The following is a 24,685-nucleotide window of genomic DNA, read 5'->3' as shown; positions in this document are numbered from 1 at the left end:
TTATTATATTTGTATCACAGTATTTAAATATAAACCAGAAAAATACAAAAGAAAAATGAAGTAATGTTCAAGAAATAGTTACAGCATTTCCATCCATTGGTCAATATTGCATAAGCAGTGGCTTCTATTAAATATTTACAAAATCAGTCTGACTCTACACAGGTTTTCAATTTCAAAGTTCGTCTCATTTCTAACAGCTGAAGAAAGTACATAAAGTCTTATCAGTATCTCTAGGAAACATCATGATAATTCACAAATGAGGGGGCAAAATTTCTTGTAAGAAGACATAATGATATTGCAAAAAGAAACTAAAGAACTATCTTTGAAGACAGTACATAACTCAACTTAATTTTATTAAGCTGCTGACAAAGGTTACTTATGATATGTGAGCCCAGTTTAACATGTAACAATGACACAAAATTATAGTTAAAACTATCAGCAAAATTTCAAAATATTGTAGCCTAATTCACACAATTATACATCTAGTATAACAATAGAATTTCATTGCTTGCAAGAAGTAAATATTCTAAATGAAACCAAATACAACAAAAATTTGCTTTGAATTATATTTACATTGTCAGAACTGTCAAGAATTTAGTTCTGATTTTTTTTTAGAGTTAAATAATGAATAGGAATATAATGCAGGAAAGAAAATTTAGGAAACAATCAACCCTGGTAATATTGCTTCAAAACATTATTTGAAGATGGTGTAAAAATATAGTCTTTTTAAGTGTAGCACAAAAAAAATTCTCAGCATTCAGTAGTTATAGCAGATGATGATTCATATGAACAACACAAATATATTGACAAAAGCTGCATCACAATGCATAAAGTAACCGCAGTGTGTGCATAACAATTTCTTATAAATAACCACAATGTGAGCCTATATTGTACAAATTCATGGCTTGGCAAATCACACTATAAAAATATACTCAAAATGCAATAGTAGTAAATAACAAATTAAACAAGATATAATAAATATATATGCGGAATTTGCTTCAATCAATTTCAAACCTTGTTTTTAGAGATGTGATAAATGTGATGTATGATTATTGGCCAAAAATGGTATATCAAAATTGATAAAAATTCAGATAATTAAAAAAATTCCAATTTTCAATATCTTACTTTTTGATAATCTTAATCACACAAGAAATAATGAAACAGTTTTGGCGACTGATACTCTAAAAGGGAGAAACTTAACAAATATGGTTTTGAAGCTGTGTGAAAACTGTTTCTGCATGAGTGTAAAATTTTAAGAATATATAGTGTATAATGCACAGAGAATTTTTAAAGCATTTTCTTCTTAAATAATAATGTACATCAGTTAATTTCCTGTCTCATCACATCACAACCTGTTACTGTACTACTTCACAATTTAGTAGCATGGACCACATAACAATACTTAACAAATCCATGACATGTACAAAAAATATACATTTTTATGTAGAAATTGTTACAACAATCATTGCCATTGGATTCAAAGTGATGGAAAAAATCAATTCACATCGATTCATTCTGAAAATGGTTTTGGCGAGTTTGGTGAACTGACATGTTTATAGCATATGTGACTTTTGAGGCTCAATGAAGGAGATTCTATTTTATTGTTGAAAATGTAAAAAAAAATATGATAATGTAGTAACTGTTATTATTTGTCCCTCAAGTCTCAGGTCCAATGAGCACAAACATGGGCCACAATTATAGCAGATAGAGGGAAGAAGAGCTAACATCTAGATTTATCATAAACAATAATGTTGTGAGAAGAAAGATTCTACAGAAACTACAATTTTCTGATCACAGTATGGGGGAAAAATTTAATTTAATTTTGAAATATAGTACCAACTTATTTTATGAAATTGAAAGATATTATCTAATAGTTATGCATTGCTACTGAAAAAAAAAATTGAATCAAGGACACAAATGAAAAAGAAAAACTGCTTTTTCAAGATGAACTGAACAGTGCAGGAAGAACTCTTGAAAGTTGAATTTCAAGAGAAGCAAATTCATTTAATGCTCCACATGGTTAAAACTAAAAATAATTACAACAATAAAAAAAAAAGTAATAACAACAAATCCTTCCAACATCTTGTAGCCACAGACAATTCTGGGTTGTAACGATCCCATTGACAGTCAATATAATCGTTACAAGCCTAAAATATCTGTGACTGTACATATATACACCAGCTACAACAATGGCAGCAATTTTTGAGAAAAGAACAGGACAATAAAGAGAAATGAGTTCATTAAATTTACAATTTGCTACATAATCACATCCTGTACATTAAACGTTATATTCACAACAAAAACTCAGACTTTTCTCTGCACAAGTATAATATACATAAAACAGTTGTAGACTTCATTAACATGAAGTAACTAATGGAAAATCAATATCAATTTCATTTGTGCTTTCTTCAATTTTACAGCCTAGTATATATATGTAGACAGTGTAAATGAGCTTAAGATGTAGGGTTGCCTCAAAACGAGTCATCTTGTACTTCATATATGTTGCTTATACAATTCATTCCTTATGAATGTCACAATACAAGTCAACTTAATCAGACATACTTTAACATTTTCATCTTTCATATCAACTCTGATATTTGCATGATAATCAGACCAAATCCACTATAATGTGCTAAAAAATATAGAAGGTAACTAATACTATTATAGTTAATAATAAATTGATAAAACACACCATCAATTATAATTATTAAATCATACTCGCAATATCATCAATGTCAAAATATCTTAATTTTATGTATACAATTAAGAAATTCATATTTCAATGCATTAATGACTAGATTATGCTTATGTACAGTATGATACTGTAATACTTATATTGTCCTATTTCCTCAATACACAACTGAATTCATATATTCTATGAATTTTCATACATGCATGCAAATTTAAAAATGGAAATGTATTTACAAAGGAAAAGTAATCATCAAAAAAATAATATGAACAAAACAATAATAATACTCACATTATTACAAAAACTATCCTCAAGAGAGTTCCAATTGTTGTACATGCAATTATAATATCAAAATTACTAAATTCATTATTATTGGAAGAACAGTCATAACTTTTGAAAATTATTTACATTTGTTCAAACATGCAAAGTTTCTTAGAAATGCTTAATATTTCATGAAAATTAGCCTATACTTTAATAATCCATATAAAAATATCAAAGTGCAACTGATAATTCTTCTACTGATTTCATTTGTTTCCCTGAGTGATGGCATGATCAGTGAGTAACATGAGAATTCAAGTAGAAGAAGAGTTAACAGAAACTTCTCCTCCCTCAGATGCTGAATCACTTTTCTTTCCATCTTCATCATGGGTTGGCTTGTCTTTTTGAAAGAAAATCCTTGCACTGCTCAAACTGTAGTGCAGTAAGTCAAATTCCTACCCCAAATAAAAGAACAGAAATAAGTAGTGTAGTAATGGTGTTATTTAAAAAAAGAGAGAGATGGTCTGCATTATACACATTAATTTATTTCCAAACAGTGAATACAGTGGAACACTAATTTTATGTTTTATTAGGAAGTATAAAGGAAGAAATACAAAAAGCAGAACAGCATGATAGAAAGGAAAAACCCAAATGCACAATCAATTTTTGAGCATATAATGTATCAAAAAGAATTCTAACAGTAAAGTGGAATCCTGATTTTGCATTTTCCTGCATTATACATTCAAACCTCAACTGAAGAAATAAAATAAAACCATATGCCATTAAAATTTATTTGAGTTTCCCCACAAATAACACTTTATCCCTTGGTCTCCATATTCTATCTCATTTAATGTTTTGTAACGTTAACATTTTCCACACACAGAAATGGAGCAGTTATATTGACCCTGCAACATAGATGGGTTCTTTGAATTGGTTTAAATTTTAAAATGTTCAATTCTTTACTACTCAAATAAATGAGCCATGTTTCCATGACTTCTCAACAATAGACAAGACCTTGAAAAGCAATGTATATACCATATTCTTTGAGTGTTGGATTAGTTTCATCAGAAAAAATATATGAAGCACATTGTTGTTAAACAAGCCAACTGTACCTTTCAAGATAGTAATTACTATTACCATGTTTGATAGAGATGATCTACAGGCTAAATATATTTCTAGAAATATATTTGGGGGGGGCTCAAACTAAGTGTCTCAGTAATAATAATAATAATAATAATAATAATAATAATAATAATAATGTTTATATTAAAATAATTACATTATATTTAAATTGAAATAAATTAATACTAATTAAAATACAAAAATTGTTATTTTTAAGAGCACATATTAATTTTTTTTTATCTAGTAGTTAAGATCTCCATAATAGGTGTAAAAACAAATATCATGGCAAAATAATTTAATTTTTATTGAATATCAAAAAAGGATGTTAGATCCAGTTGGCGAAAAGTAAAGTTCCTGATTAATATTTTATGCATACTACAGGGTGAGGCAAAAGTCCAGCACCCTTTTAATTTGAAAGCGGCTTGATGGAGGACGATGAAACTTCAGATATGGGTAATGGGGATGGGGGCACATCAGATGGGACCAGTATGCATCATGGTGGCCATCTTGAAAGCCGCCATTTTGGAATTACCTCTAGGTTTTCAAATGGGAAGGGGGTCATGTGGCACATCATTTAAGATGTGCATTTTCTCAGAAATAAGAATATGCCATTATTTTCCCCCTGGACCCCCTCCCTATATACATCCTTGATGATCTACCATTAACATAAAGCTATTAGAGTGTTAAGTTTAACAGTGTGTGAAGATGTTCAAGAATGGTGGCTGCAGTGACCAACTTGTAAATCAGAAAAAGTTCCAGTTTTCTTTTTACAACACCGTTTGAAGATAGCACAGTTGTTTAAACCAAAAGCATTGGTCAATAATTTTTGTTGCATCCTACTTTATTGGCTGTGGGATGTGGAGAACTTCCCATTAAAAGTGAATATTGTACTTCTCATCCAATATCAAATTACTGAGGTTGGTAACTTTTCGTAAGTCTTCATGACCAACAAGGTGAAAAAATGCTTTCACAATAGTTACCTTGTAAAGAGGAGAAAAAGTTGCCTTATTTCCTTTATGTTGTTTAGGGAAGGTTTGCAACATGTGAACCCACATGCACCCTGGGATTTGCTGCACAAAAATATTAACATATTTTCAATAATCAAAATAGTACCTAATCAATTCATTTCTCTACAGATGTTTATTTTTGACAAGTGATTGTAAAACAGCACATCCATAATGCAGACTGGCATCAATCAACAAACAAATTTAAATGCAATGTTTGATGTTTGAAATCACTACTAATATATTTACCTGCTGATACATGTCCAATCTTTTGGCTGTAAGCGTCATTGTTTGTTGCAACTTTTCATCATCTTTTGAAGATACCTCTTTCTGTTTTGTCAATGAAGATTTCTCCTTGCAATATTTCTCTTTCACCGATTGAAACCAATGAAGAGAGTCAAATTCTGCATACTGGTTAAGTAGCTTTAGAATGTATGCCACACCTGTCAACAATAAATATTATATTATAGCATAAGTTCCAGATAAGTCAATGATTATAGTTACTGAACAACCTCTACACCTATATTTTGTTTCACATATGATAGTTCTCTTGTGTAGTGTTACTAGCACTGAAAAAAAAAAAACATGCTGCAGATGGTGTGTTAAAGGAATGGAGGACCACTGAAAACTCTTACATGCATATTAAGGACACGAGGTACAGTTTCACACAATGCACATTTATTCCAACTTTGTCAATATGCATTTTAACACTGAAAAGACCCTTGAAAGTATCGTAAAATATGTATTTCTTCTCATGTGGCAAATACAAGCTACTCTTTTATGTTGAATAATCAGCTAGATAATTGCTATTAAAAATAACATGAGCAAATGTGTTTAACCTTTTGCCGCCCAAGGCCTTTTTCAGAAGTAAGCCTCAGTTGCCCAAGCCGATTTTGAGCAAAATGCAGAGTTTCAATTAAATGAGTGTAGATCGGAAGCTAATTGCCCTAGAGAGATGAGTGATATACCGTTGTATGCAGAATGAACCAGAGATTCAGACTATATAATTTTTTTGCAAATTCGGCGTATATGTGGCGGGGGGGGGGGGGCTAACTCTCAAAATTCCAAAATTTCGGGGAAAAAAATTGTTCCCCCCCTCCCCTCAAGCAAAAAGTACACGACAGTGTAGACATGCACATGGAAATGATTGCTAACATGTAAGGAACACAAAAATATTTTCATTATTATCATATGACCAATGTAACTTGAGTTATACCCCCAAAAGGAATTGTCGGTACGCCACTGATTCAAGCTTCAAAATGCAGCGGTACCTTGAAATGACTATAGCTCAGAAACTAAATATATACCGTTGTACGCAGATTTAGACGATATATAATTTATGCACATTCGGCGTATAAATGGAGGGGGAAAGGGGGGAAATCCCCTGAAAATACTTTTTAAAAAAAAATGGCGTTTCCCCCCCCCCCCCCCCCCGAAAAATAGGATATGGAAAGTTCAAAATGCACATAGAAATTATCGCTGGCATTTAAGAAACAGACAAATATTTGCATCATTGTCGTATGACCAATGTAACTTGAGTTGAACCCCAAAAGGAATGGTCGGGATGCCACTGATTCAAGCTTCAAAATGCAGCGGTACCCCCCTCCCCCCGAAAAAAAATGTCAAAATGCACAAAATGCAAAATTTATGCAAATTTGGTGTATATATGGAGGGGGAAGGGAGAAAGCCCCCAAAAATTATTTTAAAAAATTGTCTTTCTGTGTCGGCAAAAAATTGACCTTGAAAAGAGACGCAAAAGAGAAGCCCCTTTTCCCGCCTTTCCCCCTCCATTTTCATGAAGACAAAAAAAAAAGGTAAATTGCTCCCCTGTGCATAGCACCATGCCATGAAGGCGTATAGAGGGTGTGAGGGTAACGCCCCACACTTTCTTGATCCGGTCGTGAGTGGGGGTGATGTGATCAGCATCACGCCCCTGACCGCCTTTACCAACCAGGGTTTCCCCCAGGTACCCATGTTATTCGACGCTGGGTGGGCGCCGGGGCTGCTTCCATCGTTAGAAAAGTTCCCGGATTTGAACCGGGCCGGGGATCGAACCCGGGACCTTTAGCATGGTATTCAGATGCGTTACCGACTGAGCCACCGCGGCCACCTTCATGAAGACAAAAAAAATGCAAAAAACCATTTCTGTTAAATACATGTGTTAGGAACAATATAAAAAAATAAAATCGAAATTCTAGTCAAAAATAGAAAAGTTATAACGTAAAAACTACGACCTTGACACAGCATCTCGATCGAGACGCTTGGTCCTGTGAGGGTTACTTTTGGGTATCTCGATCGAGACGCTTGGGCAGCAAAAGGTTAAAGTAAGAATCACGAACCTTCCGACCCTCTGTAAACAACCGTCTCACTTCGAGTACCGTATCACTCTGCACCAGCTGTTCATGAATGGTGCGGCCATCATATGCTGCTCACTCACAACCTTTAATTTTACGTACAATGGAAAAACTTATTCTTATTTTAACTGATATCTACACATTGAAGTATAATAAATTTTCTACAAGTGATTAAATACGTGTTCTTGTTCAAGAACATATTTTTCTTCGCCAAAAGTTCCATTTATCTGACACTGGGTTAATAGATCCCCTTCCCTCCTCCTCTCTCATTATGACAGCGCCAAAGTTATACAAGAGAGTGAGAGATTCGTTTCAGTAAATTCAAGCCTTTTGGTTTTATTGCTTCCTCTTCCACCAAATTATTGCCCAACATTGTTAACATGTAGAGTATTGTTTTCTCTCTTGTGCAACAAATTTACCGCCAGTTTTAGCAGAAGCTAAACAAAGATAAGCCGGGGAATAAAAAGAGATTGTTTATCTTTCTCTCGGTTTCTCGTGCACAAGAAAACAAGAAGACGATAATAAGCACATTATTTATGCACATCTCATGGAAGTGATGTATTTTCTTACCTTGATTCAGCAGTTCCTTCTTGAACTTGAGGCATTTTCGGCGCTAGACATCATCCTGTCAGAGTACGGTCTGTCAAATTTGCTTCCCAAAAAGGAACTCAACGTGGCACAAGAGGCGATTTAACGTCAACTGCTAAAATTGGGGAGATCGTCATCAATCATCACTATCAACATCTTCCCCACAGTGGACAGGATGGCTCTTTGATTGAAAGAATACGAAAGCACCTCGCTTTGTATTGCGCTCATCTCAAAATCGGTGTACTTGTTTATACGAGCAACAACGCGTTTTTTTTCGTGGGACTCACAACTTGACCGGTACTTTTCCTTTCTTTCACCACACCGAAAACACAAAGACGCAAACACACAATTACACTTGGACACCAACTTCACTGCTTGCTCAGGATAGCACCAACACAATGTTACATAAACGTTAAGAACAACCTGCTTCTTGCCACTTTTCAAACGGCTGTATTTCCGAAAGACTACTCTGAAAACACGGGAGACCTCCCTGCACGCATAGAAGTCGCCATGTTTGAAACTGGCGCTATTTTCTTGCTGTTCACGTGATTGATTGTAATTTATACAATAATCACGTATTAATGAAAATATATTTTAAAATGTGTAATCCAATGTAATTTACACGTTTTTCTTCCATTAGAGTACTTTCATAGAACGGACTACATGATGCGGAAGAAATCCGTTATTAGGCTGTTGCCAACCTCAATACTTCTCACTAAGACAAGTACAGAAAAGGAAGTATGTGTCGAATGTCGGCATATGATAGTGTGATTTCACATTGTCAGTGACGATCCTCCGGGGATGGGGGAGGGGGTGGGATGCAGGAGTCGATCTATAATCCAGAGGTGTTCACCATCCGGATGGTGACATCCTCACACTCCGGAATACTTTTGCGGGTGAAGGAGGGCAGGCCATAAGGTGAGGGAGGTTGATTTAAAATGAACACCTCTCAACAAGAGAGAAGAAAAATGTGACAATATTTAAAAATTCACCCCCAAATATGCATTTTATTTTATATGTAGTGTACAATACAATGTGACTGCCTCAAAATGTTTTTGTATTCTACAGTCTTCTTTCCCCACTTTTATGCTTCTCTAAGTTGCCGTTTTAGTTTCCCTTGGTGTCTTTGCTGCATAATCCAGCATTTTTGAACGGGATGAGAAGGACATACGAGTGTGTTTTTGGATGAAGTAACTTTAGAGATGTTGAAGTACACTCTGGGGGATACTGGAATGTGTGACATTGAGGTGTAGTTCGACCACGTTGTGACATGCACATTTGTCATTAGTTACGAGACGATGAGGGATAGGTGATATTTGAATTCCAAATTAGTTAGCCGCACCCGTGATGGAGTGGTTAGCGCCATCGCGCTACGACGTCAGGGGTCCCTGGTTCGAATCGTGGCCTGGGCATGGATGTTTGTGAATGTCCATTCATCGATTTCATCATATCATCATTCATCCCCATCTTCGCAAATTAGCCATAAGTGGCACAAGAGGGGAAGCAAAATATAGCGAATCAATCAAACCAAATGAGTTACTTCCTTTATTTTTATCTAATTAATAATTATTAATTTAGTCAATCAAATCATATGTATTAGCTTACTTTCATTATCTATAAAAATAAATCATAACACTTTCAAATATCAAATAAATTTAATGAAGAAACCCCGGTTTCAAAACGTAATTTATCTCAATGTGTCACATTCTTCTAGCAAGGTTTATTTTAGTAAAATATGAGAGAAAATTAATCCTTTGGTACGGAACCATCTTACTCCTGGGGGATAAGATGTAAATTTTGTATTTGATTTTTTTTTTAATTTAGCGATGCTTTTCTTCCACTTTTGGCTAATCCCGACGATGAGAATGAGTGATCGTCAGATGAAATTGATGAAGGGACACTCACAAATAACACCCATGCCGGGATTCGAGCCAGGGAACTTCGGTGATGAGTCTGAAAGTCGGCCACCAGGCAAGATGTACATTTTTTAATTTATTATTATTTTTTTTACATACATTCAATAACTTTCAACAGGTCATCAGTGATACACTGCTTATTCCGCATCTGTTGACAAATGGAATGTTTTTACACCTTGTAGGCTATGTGGATTATTTCTTTTCATAAGTTTGCAACACTGTTAGGGTACACGTGCTTTTGTTTACAGAAGGTCTTAAGTTCTATGATTCTCACTTTAGACTCTTGCGTATTTCTTACGGATAATAAAAACATTCCCTCTTTATCTTAATGTTTTCACTATGCAAGGCACTTTGGCATTTCTGGTCTGATGTTAAGAATTTCAATGCAGAAAATTTGGGATCAAATTATGAAAAAAGCAATTCATAGCGAAAAGCAGAATCTCAATTACGACATGGAGCTTGAACTTGACTGGGCCTGGCAAGCAATAGTCAATCAGCAGCATGGATGCAGCAGAAATGGCTCCTGGTTAGTCCAACAACTACACTGGGAACCTTCCACTAAAAATACATATAAACCAGGTTGACAGCAATGCACTTCTACCCTAAAGATGAGTGACGTTAGTTCTCAAAAGCTCGTTGCAAGGAAAGCTTCAAGACTTATTACAGAGAATCTCATAGGAATGTACTTAACTTACCCATTGCAAAACCATCGTCTGTAAATGCTGCTCCTACTTTGTTCTTCTTACTCATCTTTTCCTTGCATGTTATTGTGTGTTCCACAAAATTTATGGTTAGAGGTGGCACAATTATGTAGAAATTCCGTAAATGCATGTTTTTGGGACCTCTGAATACAGGAGCAAACACGTCAACCAAAAGCTGAAAATAATAATTCAATTAAATACAATAATGCCACTAAAAACACCTTATTTATTTATTTATTTATTTATTTAAGAAAAGATCCTTAATAGAACCCATAGTTCTAATTACAAAGGATCATATTAAAACATTTATAATAAAGATTAAATATACATTTTAAAAATTACAATACTACAAAACTACAGAATTACAATATTACAGAATACAAAGCAAAAGATAAAAAGATAAAAATGGCAGTAGGTATGTTACACAAAGTAACAGAACAAAATAAAACACATTATAGTACAATCACAACAGAGTACTGCTAAATACTTTCAGATACAAACATATTATACATCGCACAATAGTCGATGAACACTAAGATTAATTACACAATTTGCACAAATATCAAATCCATATGAGAGTAAATAAGGCATGACTTTAAATACACAGTATCGATAAAAATATTATAATACAAACACAGCTTTAATCAAATTTACTGTGAATTTAAATGATTAGGCAATGACAATATATGTCGTTTTATTATTGAGCTATATGTTATAAAAGGAAGTGCGAAGTCTACTTATATTTATTGATTTTGATCCTTTATGAAAAAAAATATATAAGCAACCAGAGCTGCACAAATGGCACAAAAGACAGTACAGTCAAACCCTGATTTTACATTAAGGGGCCTATAAATAAAAAACATAAAATGCAGGAAACATAAAAAGCGGGAAAGCATAAGGCAGGGGTGAAACTCAAGTGTCAGTAAGAAAGGACTACACAATCGACTTTTTAGGGGTATATTGTGTCAAAAATTATTCAACAATGGGCAAGAATTTATGATAATTTAAATTTAATAATAAAGTATGATAATGAATTTCTAAGGAAAAAGAGCTAGACGTGCTGTGAAAGTCAATGACGGATTAACGGGACCCACTTCTGAGGGTAGGGACCATGGATGACTGCTTCTAACTGCCGCCTATTAGGTCCAGTTTATGCATCTGGTTGTGTGAGATCTCCATTTACTCTGTAAATTGGTAATTAGTTGCTATTTTTAGAAGTCCCGGGAAATTGGAGGGGAGGGGGGGTGATCATTTATAGCTGGGTGTCAAGCATCTTTATATACTGCAATCAAAGTGTCCTGAAGACATGCAGAATGATTCAGATTCCACTTTGAGCTGCACATGTATCCAGTCCCAATCAGCCCAACAGTATGAAGTGCACAAAACAAGCTTTGTGAAACTTACGCATGTTTAGTCGCAATAAATTCAGTGACGCGCGCAGGATTTTCGAAAGGGAGATGGCGTTACGTATACTTTTTATAGTAGTCAGTCCTCACTTTCCCATCTTTTCCTGCCTTTGACGTTTTTTTCTTTTTGTTCAAGGTGTTTATCAGATGGAAAAACAAGAAGAAAAAAAATAGGTTGTCCTTCCTTTTTAACTCCTCGCTTTGTATCTGGTGCTCGTGTTTCCTAATCCTCAAAGCAAAACAACCTTCCAAGGCAAGATTCAAAACAATGGTGCTTTTCTTTCCTTCAGAGTCGATGAGTCATAGCTCTGGAGCCTTGAGACAAAACATTGGCGCCTGTTGCCAGATGCCTGCTGCTCGCAGTCACCCCTCCGACCAGTTTGTAACGGGAGGAAGGGGAGCAGTGCCAATGCAGTTGAACAATTCTTATCAGAAGTTTGCTCATTCCCGGCCAAGTTGCAGAAAGAAAGAAGGAGGGGGGGGGGGAGAAGGATTACTGATTAGATGCTGTCACGTCAATGCTTCAGACATATGAGCAAGATATCCAACACCGAGCATTAAAGAAAGAGAAAAGGGTTGAATCTTTCAATTACTGCATAGCTGTGCACAGTGGCAGTTGAATGAGCTCCTGTGGGGGGAAGATGGGCTTTTTTCTTCTTCTTTTTACTGGCCGTATGCTATGTTGATATGTTTGTTGAATGTGTGAATATGCGTATTCAGGTTCAAAAGCAACAACGTAATTTTAGACGTCAGAAGGAAGGAGATGGGAGATCGCTTATCACCATTATGTTAATTGGTTAAGATGTCTTGTGTAAAGGGCTCTCACTTCCACATGAGCAAGAAAATCGGGGCAGAAATACTTGGCACTTGTCAGTAATTACAAGACTAGTGATGATACCATAGGGGGTATGAGAAAGCAAATGCCCCCCCCCCCCCTCCCTGCAAATGAGGAAAAGGTGAAGGCAGTTTCCCATGCACTTTGCACCATACCATGTGGTGTGATCAGCACCACTATCCAGCTGCCTTTACCCCACATATTCTTCCATTTTCGCCAATTTGAAGGTGATGTGATCAGCACCATGCTTGGGCAGCCCCCTTGCTCTTTTGGCCCAAATATGCATTTTAATGGCATTTAGATTGCACTAAATTTGGCTGCTCTCAGAAAATATTGCCGCAACCCTCGTTTATTCACTCATTTTTCCTGGCCCCATCACTTTACAACATACAAGTTACGAAATATGCACAGAGAAAAGATTCTCTGCCTCACATGGAAGAATAATTTATCCCAACTTTGCCCCCTTCCCCCCACACCACACAATTGATATGACACGAATATTTTTCCGTCAGTGAGTAAAATATCGCCCTATCTGCCCATAGCTTGTGCCTTTTCAGCTTCATTCTGATAACCAAATGATATAGCATCTGTGAAAAAACTTACTTCAGATTAAAAATAATCTTACTAGATCCAATTATATTTCCTTAGGAATCTAAACGAATTTCCATTGAAGAAAAAGTGCTGTTGTTATCCGGTATGGCAAATGAAGTTTTCCATTCTCAACGCAAACAACAAGAAAGGAAATTTTTTTACAAACAATTCCCCCCCATATTTTTGTCCTTCCTGTCAACTAGGAAGGATTCCATAAATGTGTGGGCAAAGAAGCGAATGGTGATCGAATCCCGTTGTCAATTTTCCATTCGTGTTTTTGTGGAGGGGAAGAACGAACAAAGACACCTCAGTCACACACATTGTGCCCAAACTGTACGGAAGGCATCATTTAGAGAGAATCGGTTTAGCAACAGTGCGCTTGTTGTCTGAACCTGCGGCAGAAGAATCGGCCCATTTCATCTTCACGGGGAATGCAAGAAGTGCCTTTTTCCTTTCCTGTCCCTCAAGGGAGGTATGACAAATGCAACTTGTGCACCTCCTCCCCCACTCCCACGAACCCTGCCTCCTCCCTCCCTCCTCTACCACGAAAATCTAACTTCTGGAAGTTCAAGGTCGCATGGGGAATGCGAAAGCAAGAAAAAGGAAGGAGGGAGGGAGGGAGGGAGGGAGGGAGGGAGGGAGGGAGGGAGAAGTCCCGTGGTCAACAGAACAGGTTTCTGGCAAATTTTAAAACATAGTCACGGCTCGGAGAACATATAAAGCAGGAAACGGGAGTTAGAGCAAACATAAGATTGAAGTGAACGTCCTATTATTTAACATGGACTTTTGCTGGGGCCTGACTGGATGAACGTATTAAGCGGGAAAATGTATAATGCGGGAACGTAATATAGGGGTTTCACTGTAATTGTTTTGTTTTAATGTTAATGGCCAATGTATGCCCAAGAGTGCAAGTACATTTAATGGCATGAACACCCATTATTATTTCAATATAGTATCTAAATGTAGTATATAAAAATGAAAGGTATATTACAGAGGAAATTAAAAGTACACTTAATTCAGGTAATGCATGTTACCGTTCTATTTATAAACTGATATCCTTTGGCTAATATCAAAGAATCTAAAGGTTAAAATATACAAAATAGTAATTTCGCCTGCACTATGGTCTCTTACGCTAAAAAATGAACATAAACTAGGAGTTTTTCAAAAACACAACCCACAGAAAAATATTTGGACCAAAAAGACATGAAGAACCATATAATCTATTTTTCATTGGAAACATTTACATGATCCTTTCTTGGAAACCTGATGTATGAGACCTGTAGAAAGACCAAGATGAACACGGAAGGATAATATTGAGATAACTTAGATCTGAAGGAAACTGTCAAGGATCGACAAGACTGGACTAACATTGCCCAAGATAGTGACAGATGGTGTGTGTTTGAGGCTTGGGTTGTTGCAGCAATTACCGTATTTACGCATGTATAGTGCGCATGCGTGTATAATGCGCACTCTGGTTTTGGATGGGTAAAAGTGACAAAAAATTATATCTCGTATATAATGCGCAGTACAATCCAGTTTCAAGAAATGATTGCTTTCTTAGTTGTAGGTTGTAAATCTGTTGCTATGCTGATCAAGAGTAAATGACGTCATACCCATTCAATTGCTCATTCCTTCTTTTTCAAAATATATACTTTTTCTTTCCATGACTAATGCAACATTTATACGAGGCACATTCAGGACCTTCCAAATAGCAGTTAGCAGCACAAGATTTCTTCCATTAAGGAATTTACACACTCCATGTATGTCATATTATTTGGCCAGTAATACATTTTAATTTTTATTATCTTTTTCTTTACATTTTCTTTCATGCAAAGTACCATAAAAATCGGAACGTTTCTTCATTTTTTGATGAACTCATTTCAACCGCATTTCACATTAGTGTCGTTATCTTGTATGGAATACTGTTTGCATATTCGCATATTCAGAAACTGCAAGATTCAAGCTTTACAACGATATATAACATGATAGGGTTCCGTAAACATGAAAAATCAATGCAAGTGTCCCAAAATCATGGAATGACCCTGTACGGTTTCATGTTGTGTCTGAATTATTCCGTGCATAATACGCACCACAGTTTTTGGGGGCAAAAATTTTGGAAAAAAGTGCGCATTATACATGAGTAAATACGGTAATCTCTATGTTTAGAAATGACAGAATTTTTGATTTGATTTGATTTGATTTAGTTTATTTTACTTCGAGTTTTGTGCCTCTTGGCTAATTAGCAAAGATGGGGATGAGTGATGTAATGATGAATGGCCATTCACAAACAACCAAGCCCGAGCGGGATTCGAACCCGGAGAAATGACAGAATTAATCAACATGATTAGAAAAGCAACATTAATAAAAATATGCAATGAAACTTAAGTACAGTGGAACTTCTCTACAATAGACATTGTTTTCCTTCTCTATTTGAAAAAAAAGTTTATAATTCCACAAAAATTGGATTTACACACTATTGTTTTTTGTTAATGAAATATACCTAGGGACATAACATATGATATGATCATGCACCAATGAACAAATTTCATCATGCATGTAAATTTAATAATTTCTTTCTCATACATACCGAGAAACTAGTACTCACTTTTATCTGTGAAGCTGTTTTTTCTTCTTTTTCGATTAATTTCAGTGGCCACTGCCACCATCCTCGTTGGAACTTGCTGCACTGTTGCTTGGCGTGCGTCTTTTGTTCGTAGTTCTCTGGCTGCCGTTAGGTGCGCTGTGCGTCATGGTGTGTCGTCTGCTATTTCCGGGCGATAACTGCTGTAGTAGGGGAATCCAAGTGTGGTGCGCTTGCCCGCTATCGATGTTTAGTTCGTGCGGGAAGTGCATTTTGGCGTGAGTTTCCATGATTTTGGTGTCTATGAGCATGTGGGCAGTGTGTTTGACTCGAACACCCTAACCAAACACAATCAACCCTACCACAAGCAACCCAGCCACAATCAACCCCCAGCGACCAATATAAATGGTTTGCCTTCCCCTACCATCCCACCACTTCCAACCGCTTAGCCAAAGCCCTTCTCCCATTTGGCATCAAAGTAGCGCACAAACCAAATTCCAAAATAACTGATAAACTGAACAAGCACAAATGGTACTTCCTCTCCCCCCTTGACAAAACAGGTGTATACGATGCAGAGTGTGAATGCAAGGTTCATTACATCGGCAGGTCCATCAGATCTGTCAATGAAAGAATCCAACAGCACCTAGCAGATGCGAAAAAAGCCCAACCCACTACTGGTCTTGCTAAACATATCAAATACAATAGCCATAAAATTGAAAAGGTTCGAGTCAAACACGCTGCCCACATGCTCATAGACACCAAAATCAAGGAAACTCACGCCATAATGCACTTCCCGCATGAACTAAACATCGATAGCGGGCAAGAGCACCACACTTGGATTCCCCTACTACAGCAGTTATCGCCCGGAAATAGCAGATGACACACCAAGATGCACAGCGCACCTAATGGCAGCCAGAGAACTACGAACAAAAGACGCACACCAAGCAACAGTGCAGCAAGTTCCAACGAGGATGGTGGCAGTGGCCACTGAAATTAATCGAAAAAGAAGAAAAAACAGCTTCGCGGATAAAAGTGAGTACTAGTTTCTCCGTATTTATATACTACCGCGTCTCTCTTTTCCCAATTATGAATTCTTTCTCATGTTTGATGTTCTCACAAAATGTTCTCTTATTAAATTATTTTTGGATAGATTCCAATGACTTTAAAAAATTGGATATTTTCTACGAGCACAACCAAACCACTCAAAATTTAAATTGTCAACTTTCAAATCAGGTGTATTCAGAATAGTGTTTACCAGTATCATTTTCATTTTCATTTTCAGTCCACAATTCATTGATGATTTTGACTTTTTCATATGTTTTTAGTTTTCAAATTCTGTGCCATGTGACACACTTTGCAAGGCAAAAACAGTATACTTTTAAAACAATGCATTGAAAACAATTACGTATGCTTGAAACACACAGTTTATATCGTTTGTGTCTGTTCCATGTGCAGCATGTATTTCTGCCTGGGAATAAAAAAAATATATGTTATTTAGAGTTGTCTATCGCATTTTTTTTACTCTACTATTACATACAATGTAGTAAAAATCAAGAGTTTCCCTGCAAAACAGGAATGCACCTTCACATAAATACCTTGAAATACTCAGTTCCTTCTGCAAAATTTCGAACCAAGTTGTTAATAACATGATCCAGTTTGTTAGCAGATTCTCTGCACACTTCAGACAGGCCTTCTTCTTGGCACAATGCTTCGAAGTTCACAATATCTTCCAAATCAGGAATGAAACAAATTGCATTGGAACAGCAATGTAGACCACCTGAACGTATCATTCTCACATATCCCATGGCATTACCTACAATGAACCAAAATATAAAATAAAGATAGTCATAGGATGCACAGGTAAAAGGTTAAAAAAATAAAAAATATATATAATGTCAGAAATGTTCTCCAAGTCACAAGTTTGAGTCTTGAATGAAGTATAGCTGCCACTAATATGTAAGCGCATGTACCTCCTCCTATCTTGAACACACAAAATGCTACATTTTATGGTTATAACTGGTGCACGCAAATTATTGGTTGATTTTGTGAGGTCATATATTCACCAATACTGAACAGAAATACATGATATTACCACCATCTGAAAGAGGAATATCTGCAGTTTCACACACACCTTAAATAAATTTGATGTGCACCCAACATGTGAAAGACAGATGTCCAGGTGGTCCTCTATTCTCACCAAACCTTCTCAAGCATGCCTTGTGTGATGTTTCTGATGGTGGTGTTGATACACCCTCACAATTCTGACAGTGCAAGTGAAGGAAAGTAAACGTTTGTCTTTGATGTTGGTGAGAATGGGAGTACTGCCTGGACATCTGTCCTGCCAAATGTTGGGTGCACATCAAATGAGTTTAAGGTGTGTGTGTGAAACTGCAAATATTATTCTTTCAAACTGTGATAGTATCATGTATTTCTGTTCAGTATTGGTGAAAATATAGCCTTACAAAATCGACCAATAATTTGTGCGCATCCTGCATAACCAGTCTGTTGACATATTTACAATGAATAAAATTTTACATATTCATAATTTCAGCCCATGCTACCCAACAAGGTATTGTTAATAAAAACAATACAAAACTCGTCTTAAAAGTAGAAATTTCACTTGAATATGAAGAAGTATTGAACTTCAAGAAACAAATGGCAATGCAAATTAATTGGTACTCATATTTCGGAATGTGAAAAAAATTCTAACAGAATTCAAGAGAAAAATATTACGAACCAGTACATACCTATATGGCTGATAAGTTTACGAAACTGGTCTAAATAGCTTTCCCCTTCTGGAGTTATACCCAACTTGCGGATACCTTTGTTGAATTTGTCTGCTCGTTCATACGAGTATTTTTGGTCCAACTGTGTCTTATTTTCCCTGAAGTACCGAATATCTTTGATGAGCCTTGATTTAATATGCTCATCATACATGAACTGAGAGAATATGAAAAATTTCTTTCTGAGAAATTGGTATGTGAAGTTCACCTAAAACAAAAGGAATAGGAAGGAAACATTAAGATATATTTCAATCAGTTAATCCTGAATGTATTGCAACATTGCACATGCACAAAGCTCATTAACTATAGTGTGAACATCAAACATCAGAGCAGAGGTGGGGGAGAGGGAGAGAGGGGTTGAGTGAGAGTAAGAGCAACAGAGAGAGGGTAAGTAGACACAAGTAGATTGACTATTTCTTAAAAAAGAAATCATATTTTCATCTTTGATAAACACATACAGTGGAACCCTGATTTTACATTCCTGGATTTTACATCTTCCCGCATTATACATTCAATCTTGATGGTTCTTATCAAAATGTTACAATTTTCCTCGATTTTACATTTTCCGGTAATTTAAGATTTTACAGCTTGGTCCCCTGAAACACATAAAATCGAGGTTCTACTGTAACATCATCTTGTTTCTTGTACTGACCATGTGCACAATGACTAGGGAAAATTAATTTTTGTGATGCATCAAAACATGAAAAACTGATGTAATTTTTAGGATTCCGTACCTAATGACATGCCGAGTGATGAATATGCATTCACTTTATTCAGGAAGTTTCTCCATGAAGTAAAATATTACCAAATTAGATCAGAAATGTTTATCACAGTATGCTATAATGCCAGGGGTCCTGGGTTCAAATCCAAGCCTGGGCATGGGTGTTCTTGTGAGTGTACCTTCATCAATTTCAACATATCATCCTCATCTTTGCAATTAGTCAAAAGTGCAGAAAAGCGAAGTAAAATAAACCAAATCAATCAATAGATCAGAAAGGTGCAAACATGGCAAATGAGGTTTATGATGCATAAACCTTCATTTGATATATACCTTACATAAACATGTCAAGGGGTATTTCCTCCCCTGTCAATCTCTATCACAGTTGTTAGTTACTTCAAACTTGAGAGAGCTGAAGCACAATTTCATTCCTGCTCTGCTATTCTCTTCTTGTGCACTTGCACAGTAAGATAAGTATACAGCTGTGACTGATTGAGTGAATTGTTTCTTTAAATACACTTTATGCACAGAAAGGTTAATCAGGACTGGAGCTACAGTTTAAAGTGGGATCCGAACCGCTGTGCTTCTACTGGGTATTGAACCTGGGACCCCTTGATTACAAGGCAATGACGTTACCACAATGCCACCGGGGAGACCCTAGACAACTATGAGAATGAATCACATATACGAAACATAAACAAAGCCTGCAGCTCTTCCTCAAATACTTTCAGGCCAGCTCCATAGCTCAACTGAGCAAATGACACACTGCAGGCAAACTGGTTCACTGTGATGGCTGACAAGCTTATATGAATTTTCACATGGAAATCTGAGAAATTTTCTGAAGAAGCTAAAGCAAAAATGTAGATCACTTCAAAGTTTTTAAAATTTCTATCACTGCGATGCACAGTTTCAAAGCAAAATTGCAACTGATAAAGGATGGCAAATAACTGTGTAACAAACATCACATGAAACAGAATTCTGGTCTATGAGATTCGTAAATTAATGATGAAAACAAAAGAAAAATATTAAATACACTGCACTGAATGCCAATTTCACTGGTCAACTCATTCTGAATTTCAGGCAAACAAGGGAAGACTGCTGGAAAAGGAGGCGATAAAGTCCTCCAGTAAGATTCTTTAGTCCTGCAAAAACTGATTTGAAACTGTCTTTCAGATGCCATAAATGGCATATCCTGTCCTGGCATTACAGGATGCCCTAGAGCTCACATTATTTGGTTGGTGGGTTGATTTGTTGTTTCAAGTCCACTTTATGCACATATAGGCTAATCGGGACTGGAGCTACCGTTTAAAGTGGTATCCGATCCACTATTTGCTTCCACGGGGTATTGAACTGGGGATCCCTTGATTACAAGACAATGACGTTACCACTATGCCATCAGGGAGGCCCTCACATTATTTGGGTTTGAACCTTTGAAGCATAGAGTACAATATGGATGTACCCACGATTCTTCAGACAGTGAAGAATCTACTATCCTATATGCTTTATTCTCTTACCAGATATGGAACAACTGAGTTGTGTAATTTCAACATTATAAAATCATAATTATTTTTACATAATTATAATGAATTATAATTACAAAATTAACGCTGTCTTTATTGATACTTCTCTACTGATTATATCATACAATATTATAAATATATTGTGAATAATTATACTAAGCTATCACAACTAAATACTAATAACTGTAATGGATATTATACTTACAGTTGTATTCATGATGCCTGTACCATGAGTTCTAATTGAATTTCCCACATGCTTGATGTTGATTGTATTTAGATGTTTATTGTTGCTTGACTGTTCCACAAATATTTGGTTGTTCAAGTTGTACAGGTACTTTGATACAAATATGTGAATATTCCTCATTATTTCCAGTACATCCAAACCCTGTGAAAAAATTAAAATATATTAAATATCATCAAAGTGCATAATGTCTCATGTTACATGCTGGTACAGACATATTCTAACTTTTAATACTAAAAGAAAACATGAACAGCATAAACACACAGAAAATAAAACTCAAAACATTCTGCAAGCCTCTTGCCAATGTTATAAATGAATGTTTTTAAATTGCTTTTATTCATTGTGAGTAGTAAAGAGAATAGAAAGAACTTAGTGGATTCTCTTTTTGTCCTAAACTACTTTCCATGTTTTATTTTCTTTGCCATTTCAACAAAAACGGCAAAATTTAACACTAAATTACAGGTTTTGTAGAGACATATAAAATTGATAAAGTTATCATGAATATTTACTGATCAACCAATACATTATGTGCCTGTATTGGTTGATATCAACAGAGTACCGATTAATCTGCCTCGTCCCTACAATAATTATTATTTTTCCACACTGAACAATTAGTTGTTATTTATATTAAAACTGTTAAAATTAGCAGAATATGTACACAAATATATATATATATATATATATATATATATATATATAAGTATTTCTACAGTGCAGATGGAATAACTTGGCAGTGACGTCATCTCCCACCTTCACCTCTCCTTCCAGAAACGAAGGCTCACTCGCTAGAGCGGACGACAAGGTGACATGCAAACCAATCGAAATCATTGGGTGATGCAGGTGTGCAAACCCCCACACTGTTACATTAGTCTTGCGAAACAAACCGCAGCTATGAGTGAGTGATTGCAGGCTATTTTGTTTCTTTGTTAGTGAGGGTTCCTTGCTGGTTTTTTCATTGTTGTACAATGATTAGTGGTGTAAAGAAAGGTAAGCCCTTGCACAGTGATGCAAGAGAAATAGTCTTCAATGTGTATATGAACTTTGATTGCAATGAAAACAAAACAACGGCTGTTCACAGAACGTCTGTGGCAACAGGTGTCAGTGAAAGATCTGTGTGGAGAATTTTGAAGGAGAAAGACAAAAGTGTTGCGAGTGCGAGCTGGAAACCTTTTTCAACGCCAGGCAAAAAACAACCGAATGGCCAGCAACATGTAACAAATCTGGATTATTTTGATGAAGCAGTCGTGCACCGAACAATCCATGATTTATACACGAAAGGCATTGTTGTTACTGTAGATAAACTGATGAAGGAACTGCAAGAAAATATTAATTTTAAGGGTTCGCGTTGGTCGTTGCATATGATCATAAGAAAATTAGGGTTCAGATTTAAAAAGCACAGCGTAGGCAGCAGGAAGCTACTCCTTGAACGAAACAGCATCGTTGCTTTGCGGCGATCATTTTTGCGTGAAGTTAAAGAACTGCGCAGAGAGAGCAACCCCACCGGTCTTTCATTTACATAGATGAAAGTTTCGTGAACACACACCACACTGTCCCCAAAGTTTGGCTGGATTCCAAAGATTCGGGGGGGGGAGTTAAAAATGCCACAGGAAAGGGTCCCAGGTTTATTATTGTGCATGGCGGTGGTGAAAGTGGATTTGTGGATGGGGTGAAGTTAGTGTTCCTTTCAAAAACAACTTCTGGGGACTATCATGGGGAGATGAACACTAACAATTTTATGTTGTGGTTCGAAGAACAGCTTCTTCCCAATCTGCCCCCAAACTCTGTTATTGTGTGTGACAATGCTCCGTACCACAACAAGTTAGTGGAAAAAATCCCAACATCAAACAGCAGGAAGGATGGAATGAAGTCGTAGCTGTCATCTCACAATATTCCGCATGCAGAAGGTTTGTTGAAAGCCGAATTATATGAAATAATTACAATAAACAAGGTTGCTTATAAGAGGTATGCCATGGATGAAATTGCAGCAAGCAACGGACATAAAGTGTTGAGAATTCCACCATACCATGCAGATATCAATCCCATTGAACTCATTTGGGCTAACGTGAAAAATTATGTCGCCAGAAATAACATTACCTTCACAAAAAATAGTGTTCAGGAACTTATAGAAGAGAGTTTCTGACAGGTGACAAGTGAGGACTGGAAGAAAGCTGTACAACACGCACAGAAATGGGAGGAATTTTACTGGGAGAAGGATGGACTTTTGGAAGAAAGAATCGAAAACTTAACTGTGTATGTCGGTGAATGATTCAGATTCAGACAGTGATGACAGTCTATCTTGCACAAGTGAAGAACAGGAGGATGATGACGTGCTTCTCATTGCTGATTAAATGTACAACATTTTTGCACTTTCCTGTTTTGACTTGCCTTACGCAATAATATATAACATGTTCTTTCAGCAATTGTTTAATTAATTAATTTTAATGTTACTATTATTATTTACTTATTTATTTATTATCATTATTATTTTTAAATTGAAGATTGGTAGTTTGCACTGCGATCTTTACTGCTCCTACTCTTACTCATGCCATGATTCCTTTCATAGCAGTTGGCAACGCTGACTTAGCAGGGAGTGACGTTACTGCCAGGTTATTCCTTCCTGGCTGTAGGTTCAGAGGTTTAGAGCAATCTGCAATAAATGAAACTTAGTTTTGAATCATAAGTGCCATTTTAGATTAATTGGTTGTTAGAACAAATTTGTGTATAATGATAAAGAAGTTCTCTCGGGATATCAGCCAGGTGATTTCTGGATAGGCTTCCGAGCTTTCGAGAGCTAACATCACTCTCATCTTTAGGGATTGAAGTGGAGAGAAAGGTTAGGGTACGGTTATATATGTTTTATGTGGGAGGGGTATGGTGCAGGTGGAGTGCAAATCAGGTGCCATCTCTACGACGTCCGCTAATCAGGCTGGGTCCAGTTCTAGTCCCGTGTTCCTGTTCAGGTTTTCCTTTTCCCCATGGATGGCTATTGCTTCTTTGATGATTCTTTCCCAGTAATTAGATGACTTATTGATGATCTTGGTGGTTGTGAAGTTGATTCTATGACCCTCTTGGATGGAATTTGTGTATAATTGTTACACAACAAATATAACCCGTGGCACAACAACCCGTGAGGGCCAGTGCCTGCATGCCAACTGCCGGCCTCACTCCCACTTGCTGAGGCGGGAGATCATCCAAACAGTTACGGGGTGACCCTCAGTTGTTGTTGTAAGTTTCCATGACTGAGTTACGCTACTCATTTGTAGCATAGCTCCCAAATTTCCTCATGATGGTGGGTGGCCACCAGTCCCATACACGGGCTGAAATCTCAGGAGAAAAGTTGTTATGCTCTCCCTAGGAAACTCGAACCTGTGAAAGTTT

The 24,685-nt window shown here is 36.4% G+C and overlaps 1 protein-coding gene across 1 annotated transcript in view; it reads right to left on the bottom strand.

Moving 5' to 3' along the window:
• The window catches only part of SWIP (strumpellin and WASH-interacting protein), a 70,677-nt gene continuing 45,992 nt past the window's right edge, over positions 1–24,685 (bottom strand). Inside the window, exons 14-19 of the mRNA XM_083117768.1 lie at positions 21,272–21,451; positions 18,793–19,036; positions 17,641–17,858; positions 10,627–10,807; positions 5,323–5,516; positions 1–3,402 (exon numbers count right to left, since the gene is read on the bottom strand). Of these exons, the coding sequence (XP_082973894.1) occupies positions 3,262–3,402; positions 5,323–5,516; positions 10,627–10,807; positions 17,641–17,858; positions 18,793–19,036; positions 21,272–21,451 (1,158 nt within the window). The 3' untranslated portion in view covers positions 1–3,261. The remainder of the gene's footprint in view (positions 3,403–5,322; positions 5,517–10,626; positions 10,808–17,640; positions 17,859–18,792; positions 19,037–21,271; positions 21,452–24,685) is intronic.

Source organism: Lepisma saccharinum, chromosome 2 (assembly GCF_977018435.1).
Source record: "Lepisma saccharinum chromosome 2, izLepSacc3.1, whole genome shotgun sequence".
In the NCBI taxonomy this organism is placed as follows: Eukaryota; Metazoa; Arthropoda; class Insecta; order Zygentoma; family Lepismatidae; genus Lepisma; species Lepisma saccharinum.
This window is presented reverse-complemented; position numbering and strand designations above follow the sequence as displayed.